This window comes from Fistularia commersonii, chromosome 7 (genome assembly GCF_037954325.1).
Source record: "Fistularia commersonii isolate RoL2024-O1a breed Wild chromosome 7, RoL_Fcom_v1.0, whole genome shotgun sequence".
NCBI classification, from domain to species: domain Eukaryota; kingdom Metazoa; phylum Chordata; class Actinopteri; order Syngnathiformes; family Fistulariidae; genus Fistularia; species Fistularia commersonii.
The window spans coordinates 13,071,701-13,097,294 of record NC_141290.1 but is presented as its reverse complement, the minus strand read 5'-3'; the positions used below and the strand labels follow the sequence as shown (position 1 = coordinate 13,097,294).

Here is a 25,594-nt window from a genome sequence, read left to right as displayed (position 1 = left end):
TCCACCACAGTCAAGAAACACGAGGAGCACACACAAGACAGACACAAAGTGGGGAAAAAAAACAAAATAAAAGGAGGAGAGCAGAGAGAGGAAGAGATTCAACTAACAAGACACCAAACACACTACAAAAAAGAGAGGCAGTCAACACCACCACCACAATTAGGATGAGAAATGACACAAAAATGTTTTTGGCGGCACAGTCTTCCCTCTCAGTCTGACATCAATTCACATTGTGAACATTGTATAATTGAACGCTTTAATTAACCGTCACTGGAGCGAAGGGCAATTTGTGGGGATGTCGGTCGATTAGGGCCACAAATGAATCACCGGCTTTTCCAACATTTATTCTCTGATTCCCTCATTTCCTTTGTGTGTGTGTATTCATTTTTGTTTGTTTGTTTGTTTATGCTATTTTCTTTCCTATCCCATTGTCCTCATTCATAAAAAAAAAAAAAAAAAAAAAAAAAAAATTGTTTATTGCTCAGCGTCATGGTACAAATCTCTCACTGTCACCTCCGCAACAAAGGCGTGTCATTTTTCACCGCGTGGGCCACAATGGAATACGTTCACACGTGTGGAACCACCACGACATTTAATGAAAAGAGGGGAAGAGAGCTCTCCTTGTGTCCTCTACAGCAGGGGCTACAAGAGCTGATGGTAAAAGATCAAATTCAGTTAGCGTCAGACATCTTTCCAAAGAAAATCAGCAACAAATATCATGAATACAGGTAAGATGTTGAAATATAATATGGCAGGGTGGAGGGATGAAGAAGCCAGACAGCATCCACCCTGACCTCTGGGTATATAGGAAGCACGGGGCGTCATACCTCGCCGCCCTGCATGTTTTTCATGTTGAAGCCATCCTTGCCCTTCTTCCCTTTCTTGTTCTTCTTCTTCTTACAGCAGCATTTTTTGATTATGCAAAAGCAGCAGGTGAGGATGAGCAACGCCGCCACCACCGCGATGGCAATCAGAGCCCATGGCGGTACTGTTAATTTGAAAACAGTGACAATGTCAGATTGGGCTGCACCTTAAACATTTCTCTCTCAGCAAAACAAAAAGGTTGCGTCGAAAGAAATTTTCTCTCTGCGGGATTACTTACGCGGGATTTTGTCGATTTCATTCAGGAATTTGCTCTTGATTTCTTCAAACATGTCATTCTTGCTGATCTCTGTGTTGTTGTTGTTGTAGCCGGAGGTGTCGGCAGCGGTGGAGACGACAGCCGGAGTGGGGGCCATGGTCAAGGTGGTGGCGCCGGTGGACTCGGGAGCCGCCACGGCCTGCGGCTTTCTGAACAGGTTGAACTTCATCGTCAAAGACTAGGTACGGCGTCCCTGAGACACACATGGGGCCATCGATGATGATAAGACAAACCAAGGAAAAACTACAGTTTGTTGTGGTCAATGAAATAATCTGACAGTCTATTACACTATGTAAAATTGATCATCGGGGTTTGGCTTCAGCAGATCATAGAAGGACTGGAAGGAAGTGGAACAGAGAAATTACATAAACTTAAATATTCTAAACTACTAATATTCAGAAAAGGGTACCAGTGAAGATGGACCTATCCAAGAATGGAAAAATACATACACAGTATTGAGGAATTAAGAGCATGTATTGTATATGCATGATGTTGTAGAATTATCTTATGTAATCACTGGTGTTTCCAGGTGAGCTTTATCTTCACTGTCTTGTCTTGGTTTGATTGATTCATTCATTTCATTATTATTTGTTTTAAATAAAAGTGCAGGGGTGGGGCACTTGAATGATGTGATTTGGTTCGCAGAAAACATCCGGTTCTGGGTTCTTGAATATATTACGATCATAAACTGACTGCCTTTGGGTTTCAGAGCAGTTGGGGACAAATGATTCTCGGACTCTTATTCCTGAAATGGTTCCTCGAGAATAGATAGGTATCTTAGTCTAAGTCCCATATAAGCATATTTTTTATAGTTGAGGCTATAGATGATTAAAGGCCCCCTTTATGATGGATGATGAGATGGAGGGCTGCAGTGAAGCCACTCAAATGTAAAAGATGGAGAGAAGCATAAAGCACCTGTCACAACAACCAACAATGCACCTTGTCAGTGACGAATGAAACTGAGAGACACTCTGTAAAAAAGCAGAAATACTCAATGGAGATATTTCAAAAGATACAAAGGCATTAAAGTTGTAGTCAGAAGCATTCGTTTTTGCCAATGATGTGCCATTCCACCGTCTGTGTGACAAACGAGCAGAGGCTTGGCTGATTATTCCTCCCCTCTGAACTCAATGTTCACTTTGAAATGAATGAGCCTGAGAGGTTCATGTGTGACTGAGCTAATGCAGAGAGAAAATACTGTCCGCACACACAGACATCCATGGGATTTAACTGAGTAAATGTAAACAGGGAACTCCCTCGCTCTTGGATTAATAAGTGCACAGTATTTGCACATCAGATGACAATTCTAATGAGTCTAATATGTCAGGACTTCATTTACATTTATCAAAAATAAATCCATAAGTAACAAGTAAAACACGGCCACATCTGTTTTAAGAGGAAACTGTAATCCCCCAAATCCAATAATATGAATGCCGCTCAAATCACTACAATTAGAGACTAATCAAACAAATGTTTGCCACAATTCTCCAGCTGTCTATTCCCCGGGAAATCCAATCCACTGCAAACAGCTGACAAAATCAATTTACCTCTGAGGCTCAAGTGAGACCAATATTCTCCTCAGGCTGCTCTTTGCGTGACGAGCAGTGACGCCAACATGCTGTTGGTGTTCACCGCTGAGCAAGGCGTGTCAGACCTCGGGCCTGACTTTCTTTGGCTGGCATCAACCCAACATAATGCAGCAAAAAAAAAAATGAAAATTAAAAAATGTTATTTTTATGTAATCTCAGGGAGATTGTTTGGAGATTAAAAGTATTTGGTAAAAGAATGAGATAGGGTGCTTTACTATTCCATTAATTTGGTTTGTCATTCAACATGATAATCATGGTAAATACATGAAGATTTATAATAGTATAGTATAAAAATTCGAGTGAATTGCATAGAACACCAGACAAGAATGTTTAAAGATACAAGTGCTTTTAAGTTTTGTGTGTTCCTATCTTAATATATCTGATAGCACTGTATCAACGAGGGGATGAAAAGACATTTTTCCATCCAAATAGGGGAGGCATGTTTAGTTCAGGTTTTCAATCAAACAAACATTTCCCAGAAACAGAATGATTAACTGGAGACTTTCACTTACAAATGAACATACAGTTTACTGTATGAACAGTACTATTCAGAACTGTTTATGTTTTTATAATGTTAAGTTCATTCTCCAAGTTAATTAATGTCAGAATCAGCATTCATAGTTGGTACTGTATTTCTACGAGATATGGAAAGGTTAAATTAATTTCAGGAGCGGCTTAATGATGACTTGAACACACCGGCATTGGTGATGAATGGAAATGAGTATTAAGTGATATAACTAAATAACATGAAAATTTCACCATAGCAAACTGCACTTATATAAAATTATGAATAATAATTCTTTTTGTTGAGGATAATTATAAATAAGTATATTGCACAACCTTTTGTTTTGCTTCTGATGTCACTCATTCAACTATTTTTAAGAAAGACTGAAATCAGTACACCTCCAGCAAGCGCTAAAATTCTGTACAACATTGAGGCACACACGCACACGCACATGCACACACACAAACACACACACAGTTAAGTCCCTGGTTTATTTAAACATCCTCCCGGTGCAGGTTAGTCATTGAAGTAGTCACTTGAACGTGAACTGGCACACTTGACTGGTGGCATCTAGCAAACAATCATGAGGTAACCTCATCTGCCTGCATCGACTCATACACCACGGATCAGTGACCATTGCATTCTTATGTGCTTATTTCACAATTGCCTGAGCTTCACCAGTGAGATGTATATGTGTGCTTGTGAGTGAGTGAGTGTGTGTGTGTGTGTGTGTGTGTGTGTGTGTGTGTGTGTGTGTGTGTGTGTGTGTGTGTGTGTGTGTCAATTTCGGTCACACACAAAAGCACAGGCTACGTGGAGTAGAACAGCCAATCATTGTTTCATGGCCATCCTGATATTGCCTATCAGCAATCCACGATTGCCTGCAACCTGCCAGTGGCTGGAGTGAATGAAATTGTCCAAGAGCCAGTGTCAAGTCATTGCCTGAGCAGTCACTGTGATGTGCTGCACACTGCTGTCTCTCTGCTATGCATAAAGTTGTTGCTTTTCTTGCTGTAAAATGTATCCCTCCCCAAATCCCCCCTAAAATATTATTTTAGTTTGCACACTTCAATTAAACAGGTCCAAGTTGATCACCACCAAAGCACATCCGTGTCTGCAATGAAGGAAACGTTCCTTTAGGCAGAAATGGTTCAAGGGATTCCATCGCTTCATCACCTTTCCTGTTATCTACAGATCCAGGTAGGAATAACTCAAAGACAACTTCCACAACTTGGAATGTCGTTGTAGCTGCATTCAAACTGTCAAACGATGATAACAGCTGAAACAAATACACTTAAACATGTCCTTCCTCCCTCATTCAGCCTGTTTACCTGTGTTCTGTCAGCACTCAGCCCTTATCTGCCTTTGGCTTCTGCAGCTCATCACCAGCCGGCATCTCTCTGCCACATCCTGGTCCCCGAACACGCCGATCACCGAGCATATTTGAAATTACATCACGGCATCCATCCTTACGACGGCTCTTTCAGTTTGACAATGCAGTGAAAAGATAGCCATCATCAAGGTTTGGACCGTGTTCACGTCATACACCTGTATCTGGATCTTCCTTAATCTCCATGTTAAAACTCACCGGTCAGATGTGGTGTCCCCCCTTGCGAGGTGGCCCATCCAAAATCACTAACTGTTTGGACTCCAGTTCCTCAGAGCAGAGCTAACACAGTCTGATTCCTCCCATAAGCAGAGACTGCAGTCTCCTCACACTTCTCTCCACTGCAGCACTACACCCCCTCCCACCCGCCCACCCCTCCTTTTCCAATGCACAGCATCTCCCCCCTTTGCCTCCCTCTCACCCACCCCCACTCCTTCTCCGGCTCTCTCTCTCAATGCATGCAGCCTCTTTCTCTCTTTTCATCTACATTCCTCTCTCTCTCTCTCTCTCTCTCTCTCTCTCTCTCTCTCTCTCTCTTCTCTCTCTCTCTCTCTGTGTCACCCTCCCTCCAAAACCTCATTTGCAATGCTGTTCACACAGCTGATTGCAGCATGCCACTCTTTGGTCAAGCATTGGAGGGCAGTTGTACAGATCAATGTTCAAACGCTCAAAAGCTTCAGGGATTCAAACAAAGATACACTTTGTGGAGATCAGATATGTATAACAAGAAAGGTAAAGGTGGGCACAAAGCACTACGTTCTTACCAGCATGCTAACTTTTACCTCTATAGCTCAAAACAGATTTTTAGACCAAATAATCCTTATAGTTAATTGGATTGCATCAATTGATCCAGGACATTTGGTTTAACCCTCCAGAGAAATCCACCTTTTTAAATCCACTCAAAATGAACAACTCCAACCATAAATGACTGAGGTCAATTTGTCTGCTTTCCATTGATCCTTCCGGGGAACTGTCAAATAAGACAACAATAAATAGATTCACCGGTTCGAAAAGATTAGTTGAGACCACAAATGAAATAGAGAACAATCACCATGTGATGTCATTGTCAGGAAATGAATGTATGAACATCAGCAGGCTTATAGGACCCTACTCTATTGGAACAACTTCAGGTCTAAATATCCTGGTCTATTCAAATACTACGGGAGAAATTAGCTAAAACTATTCAACAAAGAAATACAGGATAATAAAACTATATTTTTTCTTATTTTATGTCGGCATTGAACTATCAGATCCAACACTACATTGGAACCCGTTTTCCCTTCTAAAGTGGAAACCACAATGAAATATTGCTGCATCTACTTGTGTCCAGTGTTGCAAGGGGCTTTAACTTCAGGTCAGTCTGCAACAACTGTCTTCTGCCAGATGGGGGCAGGAGTCTCACACCGTACTGCTGCGTCATAGACTTGACGTTTTTAGACTACATGGGGAAAAAAAAGCCCTTTGCACAAAAGCAACAACTGAACTCTTTTTTTTTTTTTTTTTTTTTTAAATAACCAGTAGATGGCGTCTGCAAATAAATTTGTGAATGTACCTTACTTGTATTTGCTCAAAAACGAGAGCCTGAAAATCCAAAGGCAATGTCACTGAAGATGAGTGCCCATATCTACAAAACATACATTGCTTCTTTAAGACTTGGGTGTCTCTAGCTGAAAATGAACAGCTTTTCACAAAAGAAAATGAAACAAGATATTTGAGACAACTTAAGGGACTCCTGTTTGATGATCATCCTAAATCAGATTTCTTTTTCTCTTTCTTGTGTAGTTTGGCAGAAGATTACTCTGTAAATTGCTATTCCCTGGGCCCTGCCAAGACCATATTACTGGGGCGGGGTGTATGGGCTTGTGTATTTTGTAATGTCTTTGTCAATATCATTACTGTGATTGGCAGTAAAAAAAAAAAAGCACTTCAAATACAACAATTAATGGCCGCATTCATTTTTGCTCAGCTGCTTCTCCCATGGGTGACACCAATGTCTTGAATTCTAGAGGTGTTTTAAAGGAAATATGGGTGATTCAATTGAATCTTATGAGTTATTATAGTTTTTGCACCACTCATAGCCGAAGCAGAAATGTCATGTAATGTGTGCGACATGTGGTTTTAAATGTTCTGAAATGTCTTATAAATGCATTATCATATGGCTGTATTGCAGTCGACTACTCAACAGGTAAGTGACTCATTTGATGGTCTGATGTTTGAATATTTTGAGGCTGCAGGAAACCGTCTACGTTTTGTCACGATAACAAATAACTTCTGAACTTTGCACCAAACTGTTTGATTGCCAAGGTCTTTCATTTAAATAGGGACACTGCGAGGAATAGTGCTCACAGAATTCCATTTATTTTTTTTCCTGCTCTGCTAAATGGTTTTCTCTTTCATCAGATTCTCTTTGCAATTTCTTTAGACGAAAGACTGAAATGACCTTGACATGAGCCTGCCACTCAAATCAGATGTCTGTGCATTGGTAGACTGTGCGTGGGCATGATGGAGGCAGTAGAACTGCAGCTTTCTGAGAAAAGGAAGGCGATAGTGTCGGTTTGTGCATTTTGGTCCCGGGAGTCTTGGGATATGAAATAAACCATTGTATCACTTATAAAGGAAATGCGTCCTTTTTTTTTCATCCTGATCCACACAGAGATTTATCTCATCAGATATAACATTAGAATTCATTGGGGAATAAGTTGGCCACTTAAAACCTTTTCTTAGAAAGATTTTGTCGCTGTTCAGCGAATGAGACTCATTTGGCTTCCCTTTCTTACCTCGCTTCTAGGTGTTCTTGTCAGCCGAGAGCTGCAGACGGAGATGAAAGAGAGGATGGCATTTGGTAAATTATCGCAAGTCAGACCATTTGACACATCTTGGCCCCTCCAGAGGATAGTCAGAGGTTAGAGCAACATATTTACCAGCAGCTCTTCAGTGGTCAGCGGGTTGGCATCTGCATCAGTAATGTTTGTTTGGGGCTTTGAAATACTTTGTGCATGTTAAAAGACAGAGCTATGACTCCTTGCTGCAGCCCGATCTTAGCACCATAAATATTTTATTTCCTCCAAAAGAAACTATGACGTTGACAACAATAACTGAAATTGTGAGTAAGTCAGTTTTCTACAAACAACTTGTGCTTTTTAGTTGCAAGGGCTATGGTTATAACTAATGTCATTAAAGTTTAAACAATTGTTTTTACACTTCCCAATACAAAAAAAAAAAACAAAAAACAAAACAGAATAATGGTGAAAGAAAAATAAACCTCAAATGAATATTTTCTCTTCTATGTCATGTAGGAAAAAACCTACTAATGTATTTAAAACATTTTTTTTGTGTTAATTTCTGTAATAGATTGAATAATATTGGTTTCATCACTTAATATGTTTTTAAAATGGGAAGTCAAGTATGAAAAATGCATATTCAAATATTTAACTTTGTGGTTTGTAGCTTCCCCCATACATTTATTATAGACATTTTATTCATTTTAACATTACAGTTTTTAAAATAACTACATTAAGTAGCTCAAAGGAAAACAAATCATGTAAAACAATTTTGCACATTGTTGTGTCAATCTTTAAATGCTAGATGGGGTCATAATGAGACATTGGAATCTTACCTCAGGTCAGGTAGCATTTCTAAATGCATAGTTTTTATTGAAAATTAAATGCATCCTTTACACTCGGGTTACTTCTCAAGGATGCGATTTCAGTTTTTCATCCTTCACTGTAAAACAAATACTTAAAGAAGGAGAAATATGTAAATGGCTGCAAGCCGAAAGGCTTTAAATAATTAAAAAGTAGAAGAAACAAACACTGTCTCAGGTCAAAGACACATTAAAAAATTCTCCCCAATAATTCCAGGTGACTTATACCTCTGCACAAAAATGAAATGCTGTAGAGGCGTTTTAATTCATCATTAGTATAGCAATCAGAAAATGCACTTTGATAATTCAATTTGATGATTCATTGAAATTCCTCGTAATGCCTTATACAGGAGGAAACTGAGAAGAAAAAAAGCAGATCCTCTACAGACTATTGTGACAGGCTCAATAAATCAAGCTACACTGAGATAGATATTAACATAATTAGTGGATACATTCTAATTATTGGCCAAAATTAATAGTTTAAAGTCACATAATGTTGACAATTGCCTTTAAAAGTTGAATTGACCATTACACACGCTCATAATAATTTATATTATTCTCTCAATCATGTGCAATAATTCAACAACAAGACATCTTATCTATTAATATTAAAGGTAATATCATCAAAAATGATTTCCTTTGAATTCTGTCCAAACAGGAGAAAGGTGGATGGACATTCATTACATGAGATGAGATGAGATGAGATGAGAACAACTTTGAACAATATTAGCTACAGCTACATCAGATAAACACAAAAGCCAAAGGAGTTCATCTGTATTTATTTAAATCTTTGAAAATCCATCTATCCATATCTCTTCCTTTCAATATTTGAGCACAACTTGTGTCTGTCTACGAAATGATCCAAACAATTCATTTGAGTGATACCTACATAGATGTATATTGTTTTCAATCACCTATATTTGCTCACCAGCTTTAATCCTTTTGTTCATGACCAGATCTGGTAAATTGCCCGCGAGCCTCTTGACTCAGCAGTTTCAGTGCCTGACTGAGTTAAGTGCAAGGTCACAATGCAGCTGCAGTGTCAACCCAAGCCATGATAACGTATTAGGACTGGTTATGTCCCATTGCATTGTGGGATACTCCCTTCCCCCTTTGGCTCTCTGTTTTCCTCACAGCATCTGCCCCGTGTCTCCTCCGGTCCTCCTCTCTGCGAGGAACGGTGCGGGAGGAAACCACCACTTCCGAAGCCCACAAAATGCGCAGCATGCAGGGAGGAGGACTGCTGCTCGACGTGTTTCTTTACTGAATTGTGCCAGGGCACTCTGATCTGGATGATTTGTCTCCTCTGAGGCAGCAGAGAGGATGTGAAAAAGACTGCACCCTCTCAGCTCCTAAAGGGAGTGCTGCAATGCAGGGGTGTAACAGAGAAATACAAAGCTAGAAGGCACTTTGTCCAAACAGTCAGGAGCACACTCTCTCTCCCTTTCATGCTCAATTTCTTTTTCTGCTGTGTGTTTTTTTTTTTTATCCCTCACTTTTTCATTATTATACACAGGTGGCACAAGTCTTCCTCTGGTTAATGTCCACTGGCATGTGAAGGACAGTAAACAGAAAGCATCATATCATCCAAGTCAGCTTGAACTATCATTGTTTGAGGTTTCAAGTACTTCCCTTGTCGACAAAGAATGTTTGTGTTTGCGTGTCTAGAGAGAGAGACTTGGATTGCTAACAAGAAAGACTCCAAAATGCATCACAGCTCATTGGCCACATGGGTTTTAAACAGAAGAAAGAATTTTACTTTTTTTTTTTAAATGTTCTTTTTCTTCTTTTTTTCTGCTAAACTGCTTCAGTTTTAACATGGAGTACCACTACCATTTCCTCAGCGCACATCTGGTAACAAGCTGTTTGGCACAGTCCTGCAGAGTACATCTGGGGCTCGAGTTGGATGGAGATCTGATCAGGACTATATTGCCGACAAACTGCACTAAATCTATTTACTTGTTCAACACCTGATGGCCACTTTCACGCCTGGTCGACTGAAACCGTGAGAGAATCTCCAATACAAAGAAAAGATCTTTGAGTACAGCAATAATAGCTAAAAGTCACCACCCCACACACAAATAAAATGTGGTTATGTAAAACAATTATGTGTGTATGTATTTACATTTATAAAAATCTTGCTTATAGGCTCAAAATAAAGATAAGTCAGGAAATTAATGTCATAAAAATCTGGTATGATGCAGGACTATGAAATAACAAAAGCTTTCTCATAACAATTAGTCAAGACTGACATGGCAAGCAACCCTTGCAGATGAACATCATAACCACTCAGACAAAATATAGTTTTAAGAACGATCCAGGTTGAACTTAATTCAAGAAACTACCTTCTCCCAGTGAAATATTTTAGCTTTGGATTGGTAGGGGCAGTATGAGATCACAATAGGGACCAGCATGATGCAAGCATTTGTAACATGTACCTTAAGCACCACACTCAAAAACAAACTTAGGTGAAGAAGAGGAAAACGACACAGACTACATGGAGAGCAGAGTTGCCACGCAATTCATCTTTAACATGGCGGGAATAATAACAACACATTATCAAATGATCTTGATTGTTTTTATCTTCTCCCTGCACTGCTTAACTATGTGAAAAACTACTAGCCATTTGTTAACTGCGTTCCCGTTTTTGGGAAAATGTTTTTCAGTTCACCCTTGAAATCCCTCTGTTGCGTAGCAGACCAGAAGACCTTGGACTTCTTTGTTGGCCAATGTTACACTGGTTATGTTCATTTTTTCTTGATTGTTTTCACATGAGTTTTTATGCAACTGTAAAAAGACCCTTCCTTGTAGTAGGAGCTAAAATGGTTCTAGGAAATGTGAAAGAAGCTAATGAAAAAAAGATGTAATATACATTTTGTGAATCCTCCAAAAAATAACAGAATGTACTCTAAGAAAATATTTAATAACAACTTGGTTAGTAGAATCTGTTTTCAGCATGTTTCAGGAAGCAAGTTTGAATGTTGATTAGTCGATCTTAAAGTCAAAACATTTCACAGCACCGGACCCACACTACAGTTTATCAAATGGAGTAGTCGATGAGCGGAGGTAATAAATGTGTGGGTAGTAAAAGGATACAAACAGAGTTCCCAGGCGTAATTTAAAGTTTGCAGCCACTAGGAAAAAAAAAAGTATTAAAAACTGTGACAGTGACTGAGGACAGTGAACTTTCGCCCCTCCTACAGGGCAACAGCTGGCAAAAACTGTTTGGTGAATTGCGTAAGAGATCATTTTTCTTTTAGGAAATTATGAAGGGGGTGAAGAGGATTGTGTATTATTCATTGAAAATATTCCAGGAGAGAGTGCAAAGACATTTCACTGGGGTGGTGACGGAAATACGTCTGCCAGTCAGTTTGAAATATTAAATTGCTCACAGAAATTGCTTGAATGAAAAGTGTATCACATTTGCATCGGCTATTCTCTCACCCCACACTGAGAGACAACAGGTAGCTCTCCAGCTGTTAAACCGTGTGAAAGCTTATTCAACAAACCTGCTGGATATAATCATGTTGGGGTTTCTTTGTCCAAAAATCTGTTGAATCAACGCTAAATCTGTAGACCTCGATTTCCTCATTGATGTTGCTGTTTCTCTCAAGAATCTAATAAAAAAAGAGGGTATAATTGCCCTAATTTTCAACAGGGACCGGAATTGTTCAAGGTCAAAATTTTATCGGGCTGACGTTCAAAGAAGTCTGGTCCTCAACACACAAACTGAAAACAATCCTCAAAACAACATCATCATTCATCATATGATTTTAATCAGACCAGTATGCAAGAAAAAACAGGAAGAGTATCTATCAACACCCTCAGGGTGGGGGAGGTCAAGAACTTTGGAAAAATCAATGCAGCTCTGATAACAGCATCTTTACAAAAAAGGTCACATCCTTTTAAAAGGTCCAAATATGGCGCAAAATTAACATCATGGTGAAATTATCACATCCAATTACTGCCTACTTGCATCATCAAAAAGCATGAAAAACAATACTGATCTCAGGAGTAGACAGTTGCAAACAACCTGTGCATCGTCTTCCTACAAAGCTTCGCCCCCTCTGAATTCATCAGCTAACTTTACCCGAAAGGCAAACCGGGTTCACCGGGGACAGCCACAAATATTTTGTTTTGATGGTTAGATGCCAGACTCCAAAATAAAAGGCCACTCATTGCACGGAGACATCTGTAATCGAAGATTTGTGAGCCAAGGGACTGAGTAGACATATCATACATCAAAAGAAATTCAGAAGATTTTGCACTTGACACAAGTCTATAGCTGAAATAATTACCTGCCAAATATTATTAAGAGAAAACTGGAAGGTAAAGTGTTATCAAGAGTAAGTTTTTGGTCAAAGTTGAAGAGACATAATCTCACCTGCCTAATGTTAATTAGCCACTTTAGCTCCAATTTTTCAATACCCAAATGACTTTCTATAAGGTAATCTGAAGTTTTGGTTGTTGACCTGACGGAAGGGTCAGGTGGGACTTTAACTTTTAATTGACAGTGACATCAGTAAAGCAATTCCCAAGGTAGGGACAGAGCTGCACTCTCTGTCTGAACTGTCTTGGAAAAGACCACTTTCCTATCTGTGGCCATGAATAAAGATTGTTTTTGGTGTAGTCATAAAGGCCTTTTCACATGACTTCCGTCCCTAGGGGATGCAGGCTTTTTGCAGGTCAACACTTTAAGCTTTGCGCCAAATGAATCACCAAAAAATGAAAAAGCGTCTGCATTTTTCTGCACCTCATCTGACGATGTGAGGAGCCTCGAAAATCTTTCATGACAGTGTGATATTGTGGAAGATTCAGTGCAAAGAGCCCTAACTGAGAAGAAATGTACACAAACAGCATCTGACAACCCTTCATTCTGCCGATCACCCGGGACTATAACTTTCGATATCGTATATCTTGCGTCTTGGTTTTCATTTATGTCATTTCATGATTTACTAAATGTAATATTTTTAGTGAGATGAGACTCCAGGTATTCATTATTGGCTTGGTCACCAGATGCATGCAGGCACACATGCTTAGAAGAAGAAAAGCCTTTATTGTCACATTCAATTATACATAGAGAACAACACTCAGAGAGATTTGACCACTACATTTAACCCATCATGGATGAACCACGAGCAGAAGGCAGCGAAGGAACAGCACCAGGGGAGCGGCTAAGAATTCAGTGTCTTGCTCAACAACACCTCAACAGGAATCGGGAATCGAACCAGAAATGTTCAGCTGCAAGGACGACCACTCTAACCCCCTGAGCCCCTGAGCCGGACTGCCCCAATGCTTTGAGAGATTCCTAACACTGAACTGAAGCGATGCCAGTATCTCAGTGGCAGCCATATTAGCTGATCCTGAGTTTCCTCCTGATACTGAGGAAACTGTCTAAACTTTAGTGAAACCTATTCATTCTATCAAAAGGAAACGGCAAATAACAAATCCCACAACCTCTTGCAGGACCAACTGTGATACATAGAGATATTCTGCTTTCCAGAATTTGCACCATCTTGGATTCCTTCCACACCATCCTCCTGTACGTGACCCAGAAATTAGTCTCGGTACGTCATTTTAGAAGGACATCCCGCTCTCTAAACTATCTGGAGGTGAGAGGCTCAACAAGAGAAATGGCATGCTTGAGGAGACCAATCAGAGCTGTTGTCTCTACATGGCCAGATTCCACGGCAGCCCATGTTTTTAATCACAATTCAAGTTAAAGAAGAGATGGGCAAATTTAGTTCTTATGAAAGTCATTGGCGAATGAGTCATAATGAGCATTAAAAACGTGACAGACACTGCCGCAGTGGCAGTTTAAGGTTTCTAACCTTGTTTCCTCCGGTTTCTAAAAAGCATAATACATTCAGTTACAACGCGAGGGGCATCCATACAAATTCTACAGACAGAACAGGCACAGTCACAATACATCTATCTTTTTGAAATTATATGAATTCATATTTTTGATTTTACTTTTAATTAAGTTAGTTAAATTAGAACGGATCCAAGCTGATACCTCGCAAAATATACAGATGCGCATCATCGCACACCAACGCTGTCTCACCTCCTGTTGCTGAAAATATCCTCAATGAATAATCATAGACCCCAGTGTATTTATAGTTTGAGAGGAGCAAGGCAAATTTGGGGTGGGGGGTTGGGGTTCACTGGCCCACCGCTGAAAGATGGGTTACCGAGCTGCCAAGATCTGGGCCGACATGATCAAGTATTACAGAGTAAATTGGAGCCAACGGGGACAGAAAGCCAGTATGCGTTCGACTGGTGCTCGCTGACTTTCCACCTTTCGTCCTCTTCTCCTCCAGCCAAATTCAACTTCATTTTTGACCTTTGCAAATCGGACAGTCAATCATCTTTGCCTTCTGCACTTCATTAAAATCCAGCCAGCTGTGCTGATACACTCTAAAACACACACAAAAAATCAAGATGTATCTTACAATTTTGTCCTCTGCTAAATTTTCAGAGCTGTCCCGGGTTTCGCGTGAAGGAGAAAATGGATTGTTGTTGTTAAGAAACATCCTCCATCCGCAAATCACAAACATCAGACATGAACATTAACATAATTGTTGCTGTTCACTGAAATGCCATTTCGAAACTCGTGTTTCACTTCATCTGGGGGAGCACAATCTAAATAAAGCATTTGGTATGAATATACATAACCCCACATATATAGACATACATGTTCACACACACACACACACACACACACACACACACATATGTATTTTCCTTTCAGCTGCTCCCTCCTGAGGCTACCATCACTAATTGTCTTCCTCCATCTAATCCAATTCTCTATATCCTCTTCTCTCACACATATATCTATTTGTAAATAAATGTGTGTGTTTTTGTGTGTGTGTATGGATGAGTGTGTTATTGTGGTCATCTATCTTCCAGCTAAGAGAAGAGTGACAAAGAGCTGGCCTGAAAACATTGTCCTCATAACCAAGTGTTCCCAACATCATTATTTCAACTAGACTGATGACCAAACATCAAAGAGATCCTTTCACATTTCACCACAAATAATAAATGGTTTATAGCTGACTTTCAATCTGCCGTATTCATAGTTGTCAATCCCTTGACTGAACTGAAACTCATAGAGCAAATGTGTAGTGCCACCTTCACCGCAAATGTGAAAACACTCCAGAATAGCCGGGACCTTTTTTCCCTGTTTTTTTTTCAAGAGTATAGAGTCATTGTGTGGCATAAACACACACGCACACACATACACACACTAACACACACATACACACACACAGACATACTGCAGAAGCAGGAGACACTGATTGGATTTCCCTCGCCTGCAACCAAAACACTTTCTGTCACCCAAAATCATCCCCCTGAAAGATATTGATCCTCCTTTGCGCAAGACTGCAAAGCTGGGACTGACATAGTCAGTGGAATCACTGTGGGGAAATAAATGTAATCAGATATTACATGCTGGTTTTAAATTAATCAATGTAATTCATTCTGCAGAACAGCAGGTTTGCAGAGATAGAAGTGTCCCTGTAGCAGGACGGAATAAAACCTATGTAATCTAATTTACTCTAATATGCTGTGTTATTACGTAGCGCAAATATGTACTGAAAGAAAACTTCAGCAACATCTTTGCCTTTAAACATGAGAACAGCAAAATGAAGAAAACTGTCATAGCACTGCTTGGTCATTGAATCACAAATAGTCTTTTCCTCATGTTTCATCAGGTTGAATTGTTAAAACTATTTTTTTTAAGTGGTTATGTTCATTTTTTTATACAGCGCATGTATATGGCTCATTGGCCATTACTAGTATTCTTACAGGAAGGACCGCTGTTGATAAAATGACAGCCTTCAGTTGAATTTACCGTGATAAGCATACTGTGGAATTCTGAAAAGTAAGAAGTGGTTGAAAAAATGTGGTTAGAAGATTGCTGAGATACACTCCATCTGCACGCTTTTAGGATTGCAATATTTGTAAATCAACTGAGGATGTCAAATGAGAGAGCCAGTGCCAATCGGCCTCATTCCATCCTGAGTGAGGAAGCTGGTTAAATGACCTCCTCTATATTCTTTGAATGGATTTAATTATCACATTAAGACTACATCTATTTTGGCTGAAACAATGGAGCCGGATGATCTTTAAGGAGTCCAAGACAACATTACAGCTTTACATAAAAAAAAGGAAATTATTTATTCATTCAGAATCAAGGGTGTGCTGGAGCCTTCCCCAACCGTGATTGGGCGAGAGGCAGGGTACTTTCTGGACCGGTCGCAAGTTGACTGCAGGACCATATATAGACATACAATCATTTATTCTGTCAATCACACGTCTGGGAAATTTAGGGTCGCCAGTTAATCTATTGTATGTTTTTGGGATGTTGGAGGAAATCATTGAACCTGGAATTGGAATCCAACCACAACCTTCTTGCTGTGAGGTATGAGCACCAACCCCTGAGCCACTGCAGTACCCAAAAGGATGTTGGTATCAGTATCATCAATACGATGGGTTTTCCAGCAAAAATTGTTGCTTGAAGAAATAAAAGCTATTTGTCATGGCAACCTTACAACTTGGGAGACGATCCCAAAAACATAACAGACCTGGATCAAAGTTTTAGTCTTTGATTCCTTAAGTTGAATGAACGGGAGTATCTTTGATAGATAGCTTAGTATTCAAATCACCCAATTTAGTTCATCTGATGCAAAATGCTAAACTAGAATTAATTAGAGGTGTTCAGTCCTGGGCATGTTGTCAGTATTTCTCTTGTTTGACCATGTTTCAGCTTTACATCTTTGTGTTGACAATGATGTGCGAATGACTTTGACTTTTGTCATGTTCTTGAGTACCTCATGTATAGTTTTACACGCTCCCTCTCAACGTGTCAGTTCCTTTTGACAATCTGTGTGAATGTGGTTTGATCTACTTTTTTTCTCATCAGTGGGTCAGTCTAGATCCTGACCCGCCGCCTCCGCTTTGGTTCGCTAACACTGAAGAGCTTGCAGAACTTCATCTGGTTGAGCACCAACCTTCATATTTCACACAGCAAATCAACACATACATTCTTGTGAGTCCTCTGTTCAGAGAAGTGCTGCACTGACTGCGTTTCATAGGCTGAAAACTCTGTGAGGCTGTTTTGTGTCTTAAACAAAGATTCTTTTTCATATATTATATGGAGTTATTCGTTTGTACAGGACTGTCTCAGAAAATTAGAATATTGTGACAAAGTTATTTAGTCCTCTGTAATGCAATTAAAAAAAACAAAAATTACTTTTTCATGATATACTAATATTCTGAGATAGGATTTTTGAGTTTTCTTAAGATGTAAACCATAATCAGCAATATTAGAATAATAAAAGGTTTGCAATATTTCAGTTGATTTGTAATGAATCCAGAATGTATGACATTTTTGTTTTTGTAATTGCATTTCAGAAGATAAAGAACTTTATCACAATATTCTAATTTTCTGAGACAGTCCTGTATAAACTCAGTACCAGCTTATGTTTTGTTGAAGCCCAAAATCTTTGTCTGTGTTTTAGATGCACAAGATTTATAATACTTACTTATTTGTCCACGACCAACATGTAAATGTAAATTTTGTTTTACTGGAAATGCATTTACATGCTGTGCTCTGTATTGAGTATTAATAACAAACAACGACAGCTCAACCCTTTGTTGTTGTTTTTTTTCCATTAAGTGCGTTGCGTGTACACTGATGCGCAACAGGATTATGGGCTGCAGTACAGAAACCCATTTCATGAACCATCAAGCAGCAAAAATGCCTCGGGCAAAGACACCTTTCTTTAGGATGAGCTAAGGGTGTAGAGAGTCAAAGGTGTTGTACCAATAGTCCACCAGAGTGAAAGTTGTCTTTCTTAACGTTCAACTTGCAATTTCATACAAGGAGCCAAACTGAGACTGTTTTTAAAAGTACACACTTGTTATTGCATGTACTGCCATAATGAGCTTGTTACAGCAATAAAAAGTCATTGCATTCAAGAAAAAAAACAAAAAACGACAAAGGACAAGTCTAAGACAAATTCACCCAAAGGAACAATAAAGTATACGGTCATAACAAACCATTTTGTTAAAGAGAGATGGAAGTAAGGGACTAGGGAAATATATTACCATCAGCAGTTGTCTGAGACCATTGCAATTTTTTAAATCTGCATTATTATTAACTTTTCTCTTTTTTAGTTCTTTGGTTCACTGTGATGTGGCATGAAATGTGATGAGTGAATCTGATGACAGTGATGTAAGTCTTGTCTACCTTATTTTCTACAGCCCAATGTAATATAAATAATTTGACGCTAAGAAATTTAATAATAAACTCAGACAAGTGAAAGGCTTCAGCAAAACTGGGAACATCCCGTGCCCTTTAGTGTCTGGCAGGACAGGATGAAACGAATTTGATGTTATAATACAGTTTTCGGCTTCATGATACGCATCCTATTTTAAGAAACACATTATCACACCCCAGCAGGGAGATATTCCCCATTCTATCTCTATGAAACAGGTTTGATGCATGTTAAGAAAACCTATTTGTATGAGCACGCGCAACGTGTTGGGACAACGTTTTTACACAGAAAGGATGCGAGAAGCGGTGAGGCATACTGCAGATATCCGACTTGATTAAGTCCTGTGTGCCAAAAGGAAGTCCTCATTTGGCAAGCGCTCAGAGTACATGAGCGGGACACAGGAATGTCCCGCTCATGTACTCACAGTCCCGCTGGGGACCGCTGCGTCACCAGATCTGACCACCGCATTAAAGACAGGGTAGGAAACTGTGATGTAATCACTTATTATTGTGGCTGAAACTAAAACCAATCAATACATGAGCAGAATAGATGAATAAAGAATATGCTTTTGGGGAAAATTCGCAGAGGATGTAAATGTCGATTGCGTTATTGGAATTTCAAGATGTCATTCTTTTGCAAAAGATTATCAGCGTCCATCAGAGGCTTCAGGATAATTCAAAGACACATTAGTGATTATTGATCTCATATCAACCTCTGTCAATCGAGATGAAGTGAATATTCAGTCAAGAAACATTAAGGTAAACAGCAATCATGGAGTTTAAACAAATATGTTGATTTAGTTGCTCAAAGGCCATCACAGATTTATTGCAACACTCTGAGCTCTGCAGACTCTTACATCGGCCTTCCCCTCCTGCTGTCTCAGCACATTTGACTTTGCACGCACACCCCCAGAGCTTTCACTGTACACTGTTGAGCTGACTCCCATCATCTGTGTTAAGACTGACACGCTACAAAAAAGCCTACGATGGGAAACCAATGACGACCGATGCCAATGATGGGTCAGTGAAATCTGTACTTCATTTCTATTTCATTTTGTGCACGGTCTAGAAGGATAGAAGATTCTTAAACACCAGCCCACAACTGGATCAATAATGGAAATAAATCTTCTTGCACGGGTTCCACCAAGGAGACTATTTCCATATCAGGTTCTAACCTCACACACACGTTTGTTTTTATTATGTAACATTATACTGCAGCGGTACATGACGATACACAGCAGGCACGAGGACTTACTGGTGCACAGGAAAGTTCCACTCTGTCTGATTTGTGTTTACTCTCATTAAAACCAGCCTGAGAATAGCTAACAGTGTCCTCTATAATTACCCCTGAGCTATTTATTCTGTCGTTCTCTCTCTCTGCAGAGCTTTTTTTCTGCACATTCTAGCAGGATGTGTGTAATGAGGCTAGATGCCTCTGTGACATCTTGGCTCACGGCAAAGCCCAGTAACTGATGATGCCTTTGGAGAATGAGGTGATTCTTACCTTGAAGCGAGATGTGCCACCTTCTAAACAAGGAGCGGAAGCAGAGAACAAGGTCACCTATGCTCTCGAGAGGAAGAAAGAAAAAAAAGGGTCTGCACTTTAGTTAATTCCACTCTCAAAAGATATTGCAAAAAATAAATGCCCACTGCTGCTGGCAGGTCCCGCTTTCACCTGGGGGATGGGGTTGTTTCCTCTTGAGAAGCTCTGTGTCACAAACTTGACTTTTCTGGACCCGAGGAGGGGAAAGGGGGGGACTCAGATCTGGGAGAGATGAGAAGAATCACCAACACACATTAAGATTATTCTGACACGGCGATAGGCAGCAGATGAAGCAGAGTTTCACTGCTGTATTTCCCGGCACTCTTAGCTCATTGGCTGAGGAGATGCTCAATAAAAATCCTCTATGTCATCAGTTGGGTGAGCGGAGTGGGTTGGGGGCTGGAATCTCTGTGGCGCACTCACCACTTTGCTCCTCCTCCTTCTTTTCTTTCTTGCTCCATCACTTTTTGCTACACAGATGGGGAGTGCTGAGCTTTGAGAATTAGATGCAGGTGGAAAAAACGGACAGAGAAGAGAGGGATGCAGCTACTATGGGACGGATGGATGAGTGACGAGGGAGGTGAAGATGCCAGGCGGCAGGACAGTTTGAGGTCCTGTTCCTCTCTGCTGCAGGAAATGTGCAGGATCCTGACTGCAGTGAGGTGTGAGGAAGTGTGTGTGTGTGTGTGTGTGTGGATGTATGTATGTGCTGGGGGTTGGTTGGCAGCAGTATTGAACGTATTGAGGCAAGCAAAACAGATGGGAAGGGTTTTCTCCCTTTTTTTTCTATAAGGAGTAATGCACCACCAGACTCAGCAGCCTCATAAAAAGGCAACTACTTTCTCCGTTCTATATTTTCACAAGCGTTAACTTGTGAATGCTAATAGCTGATGGTGGGATAAGATGCAGGAGATTACATACCAGAAAATACTGTCCATTATTAATCACTTAATACAAGAAATGAAGAATGTTTCACTGTGTGTTAAAGGCTGTGTAGGAGCATGATATGTTAAGTTTGGATTATTTACTTCACAGCATTACCAAAGCAGAATATAGATTAAATAATGGAAGAGAGACACTCTATTTTTAATTTCGTCCCAACTTAACCATTTAGTTATGCCACTGTTTCAGTTTGACAGAATGAAATATTCATCGGCCATCTGAAATCAATATGCGGCCAGACTAACAAACCTTCCAGCTGGGGAGAGAAATCACATCACACCGCTGCTGCAAATAAACATGGAAGTGAAGTCAATTTTTTTGAGAATCACTTTTACTTTTGAGAGTTTGAGGCAATGACAAAATGATTAATTGGAATATTATTATATATAATAAATGATCCATAACAGAGAACGAGGGCCAGAGAGAAACAAATGGGGCATCATCTCGCCTTTACAAACCGTAGTATATGATAACATTAACACTTCCTCCACAATCTCTCTTGTTTTTGAAATACCGAGACAGTCTCCCCAGTTGATTTTGCATTTCTTACATTTGTTAATGAAAAGAAACAAAAGGCCGCCGGTGTGAGTGCCAGTTTTTCCATTATGCTTATTAAACCTTCTGGGAACCTCGCCAGAACCACTACTGCAAATGCTAGAAGGTTTCATTCAAGAAAGAGACACCATTTCATTGCCTTTGGCGATACCCTTGTCATCGTGGCAAAGAGGCAACGGCGAGCGCCCCAGCCAGATGAGTCAGAGACGCTGCATCACCGCATGTCCGGCCTGAATTATGAACTTTCTGTCTCGCTGCGATTATTTCTCTTTTCTTGCTCGAGAGGGGAATGACAGAGGGAAAAGGTTTCATGGTATCCAATCACTGGGCCATCAGATATGCCGTGAATGTGAAATGTATCAAATCCTACTGTGAAACAGAGATGCAGAGGTAATTCAGGATGGAGATTAGAAATAGAAAGGGCTGTAAAGATGAGGCAGGGAGACAACTCAAGGGCTATAATATAAGATAAAGTTATTGTGATGGACGGATTGATTTGCCAATACAAGATCGCGCAGACTTCATCATATTATGTGGGATAGATAGTAATAATTCTATTCATTGTCAGCTTGCTTGTAATGTTTCTGCGCAGTCTGAATGGCAAAAGAGTTGTCCTTGAGGAGAGATCCTTCCTCTTCCTGATATTCAATTTTGCATTCTATTAAATATTTCAGGACAGTTTTCCCCAAGTCTTATAACAGAGTCCATAAAAAGACATGTATATTGGACTGGATGGACATCTTCTGTTGGCTTGTAGACTCCACTCCAAGGATAGGAGTTTAGCCATGTGGCCATTGATATAATGAATTTTATACATATACACACATAAATATATATACTGAGGGAATTACTTTATTTAAAAAAGGATCAAATTCATTCATGACTTTTTAATCAAAATGAATTGCACCCCAATTAAAAAGAAAATTCTGTTTCTCTAATGAATGAATGTATATGGATAGACTTTGAAATCTTATATTCATGTCAGTCAACCAATAGAAAGTGTTCTCTCTGTTGAACTATATCAGCAATACTGTTATTTTCACAGCTAAAGCAAAGATGTGTGTGCTCATACAAAGACATTACCACCTAGCTGCATGCTGGGGCTCGCTCCAACATGTTTGGTTTTGAAGTAACAAAGAACGGGGGAGGCTTGCTTCCTGCATAAAGTGCAAAAAAAAAAAAAAGGCATTTTAGTTAGTTTTTTCCTTGTGTTCAAATTTCCCTTCTACCAGCCTCATCTCATCTGTCTTGTCCATCATGCCAATACGCACTGTGCGTCGTTGTTATCTGTCCCAACGAGAAACGAGAAACGTTATGCAATGCAACTAAGAGCAATTAAAATGATTTTTTCCTGACATTGATTAAAATAAATTAGCGTGTTAAAGTCCCAGCCCTATTAAATATCATTCATGGGATTTCCAGTTCTTTGAAAAGTACCCTGGCTGCAAAAGCTATGTATAAAGGATTGTGAATCGATGAGAAATGAAACATAGTTTATTGGTGACTGGATGAGCCCTGTGTGGACGATTGGAAGCATATTTCTTGCCTATGACGCATTTCTTTGCACAGCTTTTTGGTTTTGAAAGAAATGTTTTGTTAATCTCTGGAGTTTCGCGCTCTCTCACACACAAGGACAAACTCAGAGAAAAAAAAAAACCTCTTAAATGGTGCCTCAACATTTTCCATCATGTAACAATCACAGAAAATCAGTACTTAATTTACAGACACGGCAGTGTCTCTCAGCAGAGGTTTGGGATTTTCAATTGCAAACAACATTTTAGAAAATTATGTGCAAATACATTTTCATAATTAGCAACAACTGCTGCATTTGACCAATTTCTAGTTAAACTGTACCACAGCGTCTCCCCTAGAAAGTGCTTAATACTACAGCTTTGGCCCATTTTTGGTATCTAAAGTGAACAGGCAGACCATAACTCACAAAATTAATTGCAAGCTGTTTTGGAGAAGACTCAGAACTAACGGCTGGGGCTCGTAAAATAATTTGGATGAAGTTCATTGACATAATAAATCAACTGAGAAGTTGAGCCATTTGTCCATAGACTTACAAATACAACAATGGCGCCCCATTGCAGACTAAGGGTATATTACAGGGCATATCTGGATGCTGAGATGCTGCAATTGGAGAAAGGAGTGAATTTTGCCAACACATGAAAATAAATAAATAAAAAATGATGAAAACATTCACCTATCAAGCACAAATTGTCTTAATAGTCAAATTCAAAAGACAACCATGCAGCTACTTTCATAAAGAGCCCTCTGCTTGGCCAGAAAGCCAAAACACAATCTATTTACAGTCTATTCCTGACGGAGAGGATTTTAAACTTTGTGTTTCTTTATCCACCCACCCTTTTTTTTTATTTCCGATCTGATGCCTCGGTCTCTTAATAATGTTTAGATTTCCTGTCTTGTTCATGTCCTGGATTTTAAGAAGGTCAGTGGATTTTCGTGTTAATACAAGGAACACCCCAGATGTACTCTGTGCAAGGTCAAGTCTTGCATTCAAATTTAAAAAATGCAGTACTCCAAGCGGGGCATATTTTAAAATACTCTGGGATGTAGCGTTTATTATTCATGTTATTTAAAAACACTATCAATAGTGCATTCAAATGTAAGTGGTATTTTGTTTTTCCCTGGGAAAAAATTGTTGTGAGAATCCTCAAAGACCACTAGAACATTTTTCATCCGAATAAGTTACTTGGACAAGTACCACAGTAATTCACAAGTACAATTCAGTCGTCGCTTCCAACTGTCCCACACTTTAATTGTTTATTTGGGTAATAAGGGGAAGTGAGCCTTTTTCAGTGAGCTTAATTGGAGAGAGTCCCCACAGACAGATGGAATTATCTATTGTCCTATAGAAATGAACTGCTGCAAACAGATGCTAAATTAGCAGTTAAATCAGGCAGAGATTAAAAATAAATGGAGCTCCTGGGCAAATAATAGGAGGGGAGAGGAGAAAAGGGATTTCCAAACTTCAAAGTTACACATTTCCCAATCAGTGATGCTTTTTCTACAAGTTACTGGAAAAAATTACCCGACAAAACTAAGCAAAGCATCACCTGATGAGCTAAAAATGAAACCGATTTAAAACAAGGGGGTTGAGAGAAAATTTTGAACATTTAGATTAAATGTTTTTCAGTGTTAAAATGAGTAACAAATTTGAGGGTGTGATCAGTGATGCTGGATTCTAACCGTTTTGCCCAAAAAAGTTACAGATTTCACTTCGAACATGAGAGGGTCAATCACTCCTGAGTCAATAGACACCTGGAGAAGATCCAAGTAAAGAGGCTCTTACGTCCTGCAAGTTTCCATTGAGTTTAGTTTCTAACTGTAACCCTGGTAACAACAGTTGTCACCTATGGAGGGACTAAAGATGTAGTTTCTCATTTTGACCACTAGAGGGCGCCAAACGCTCAGTCTAGTTTAGTCCCTGGGCCCTGGGCCCATTCATAAGTATCAAAAAATTGAATTAGTCGCTGCTGCAAAACTGACAAAATGTGTTGCAAAAAAATATTTCTTTTTATATTTTACTTATTGGGAAAAATATATATTATATATATATATATATTAAAAAAACCATCACTGAAACCTGATTGCATTAAAGATAACTCTTCTATATTAAATATGTTCTCCAATTTACACATAACATTTTCCCGAGTCTCCCATTACCAGCTGTTTTCAAATGCAATTTCTGTTTCTACTTTTCAAGCACATACTGTACATCTGGTTGAGTCTTTTTTTTTTTTCTAAAAATAACCTGAGAGATTGAGGCTAATTTTGTCAGCCATGTACGAGCAGCATGGCGTTCCCGGGCCTCCTGCCCACTATCACTATGCCAATACCTCCATGGCCAAATACTTACAAGATCAGTATTATTGGATGGTATGAAGGTCCTGACACAGAGCATGTCCCCCCAGACCTGTGTCAGCCAAACTAATTGTGTTGCCCTCCTGAAATGTAGCTAATTTAATACATTTACAGTCCAT

The 25,594-nt window shown here is 39.5% G+C and overlaps 1 protein-coding gene across 4 annotated transcripts in view; it reads right to left on the bottom strand.

Moving 5' to 3' along the window:
- Positions 1–20,412, bottom strand: part of syt2b (synaptotagmin IIb) — a 31,826-nt gene extending 11,414 nt beyond the window's left edge. For 2 of the 4 annotated variants that reach the window (XM_086149898.1, XM_086149902.1), the window contains exons 1-4: positions 20,223–20,412; positions 20,052–20,108; positions 1,103–1,334; positions 828–988 (exon numbers count right to left, since the gene is read on the bottom strand). In XM_086149898.1, coding sequence (XP_086006024.1) covers positions 828–988; positions 1,103–1,310 — 369 coding nt within the window. In that variant the 5' untranslated portion in view covers positions 1,311–1,334; positions 20,052–20,108; positions 20,223–20,412. Of the gene's footprint in view, positions 1–827; positions 989–1,102; positions 1,335–4,823; positions 4,959–20,051; positions 20,109–20,222 lie in introns of those variants that run through there. The other 2 variants (XM_086149901.1, XM_086149900.1) reach the window with 2 other exon arrangements.
- Between the last annotated feature and the right edge of the window lie 5,182 nt (positions 20,413–25,594).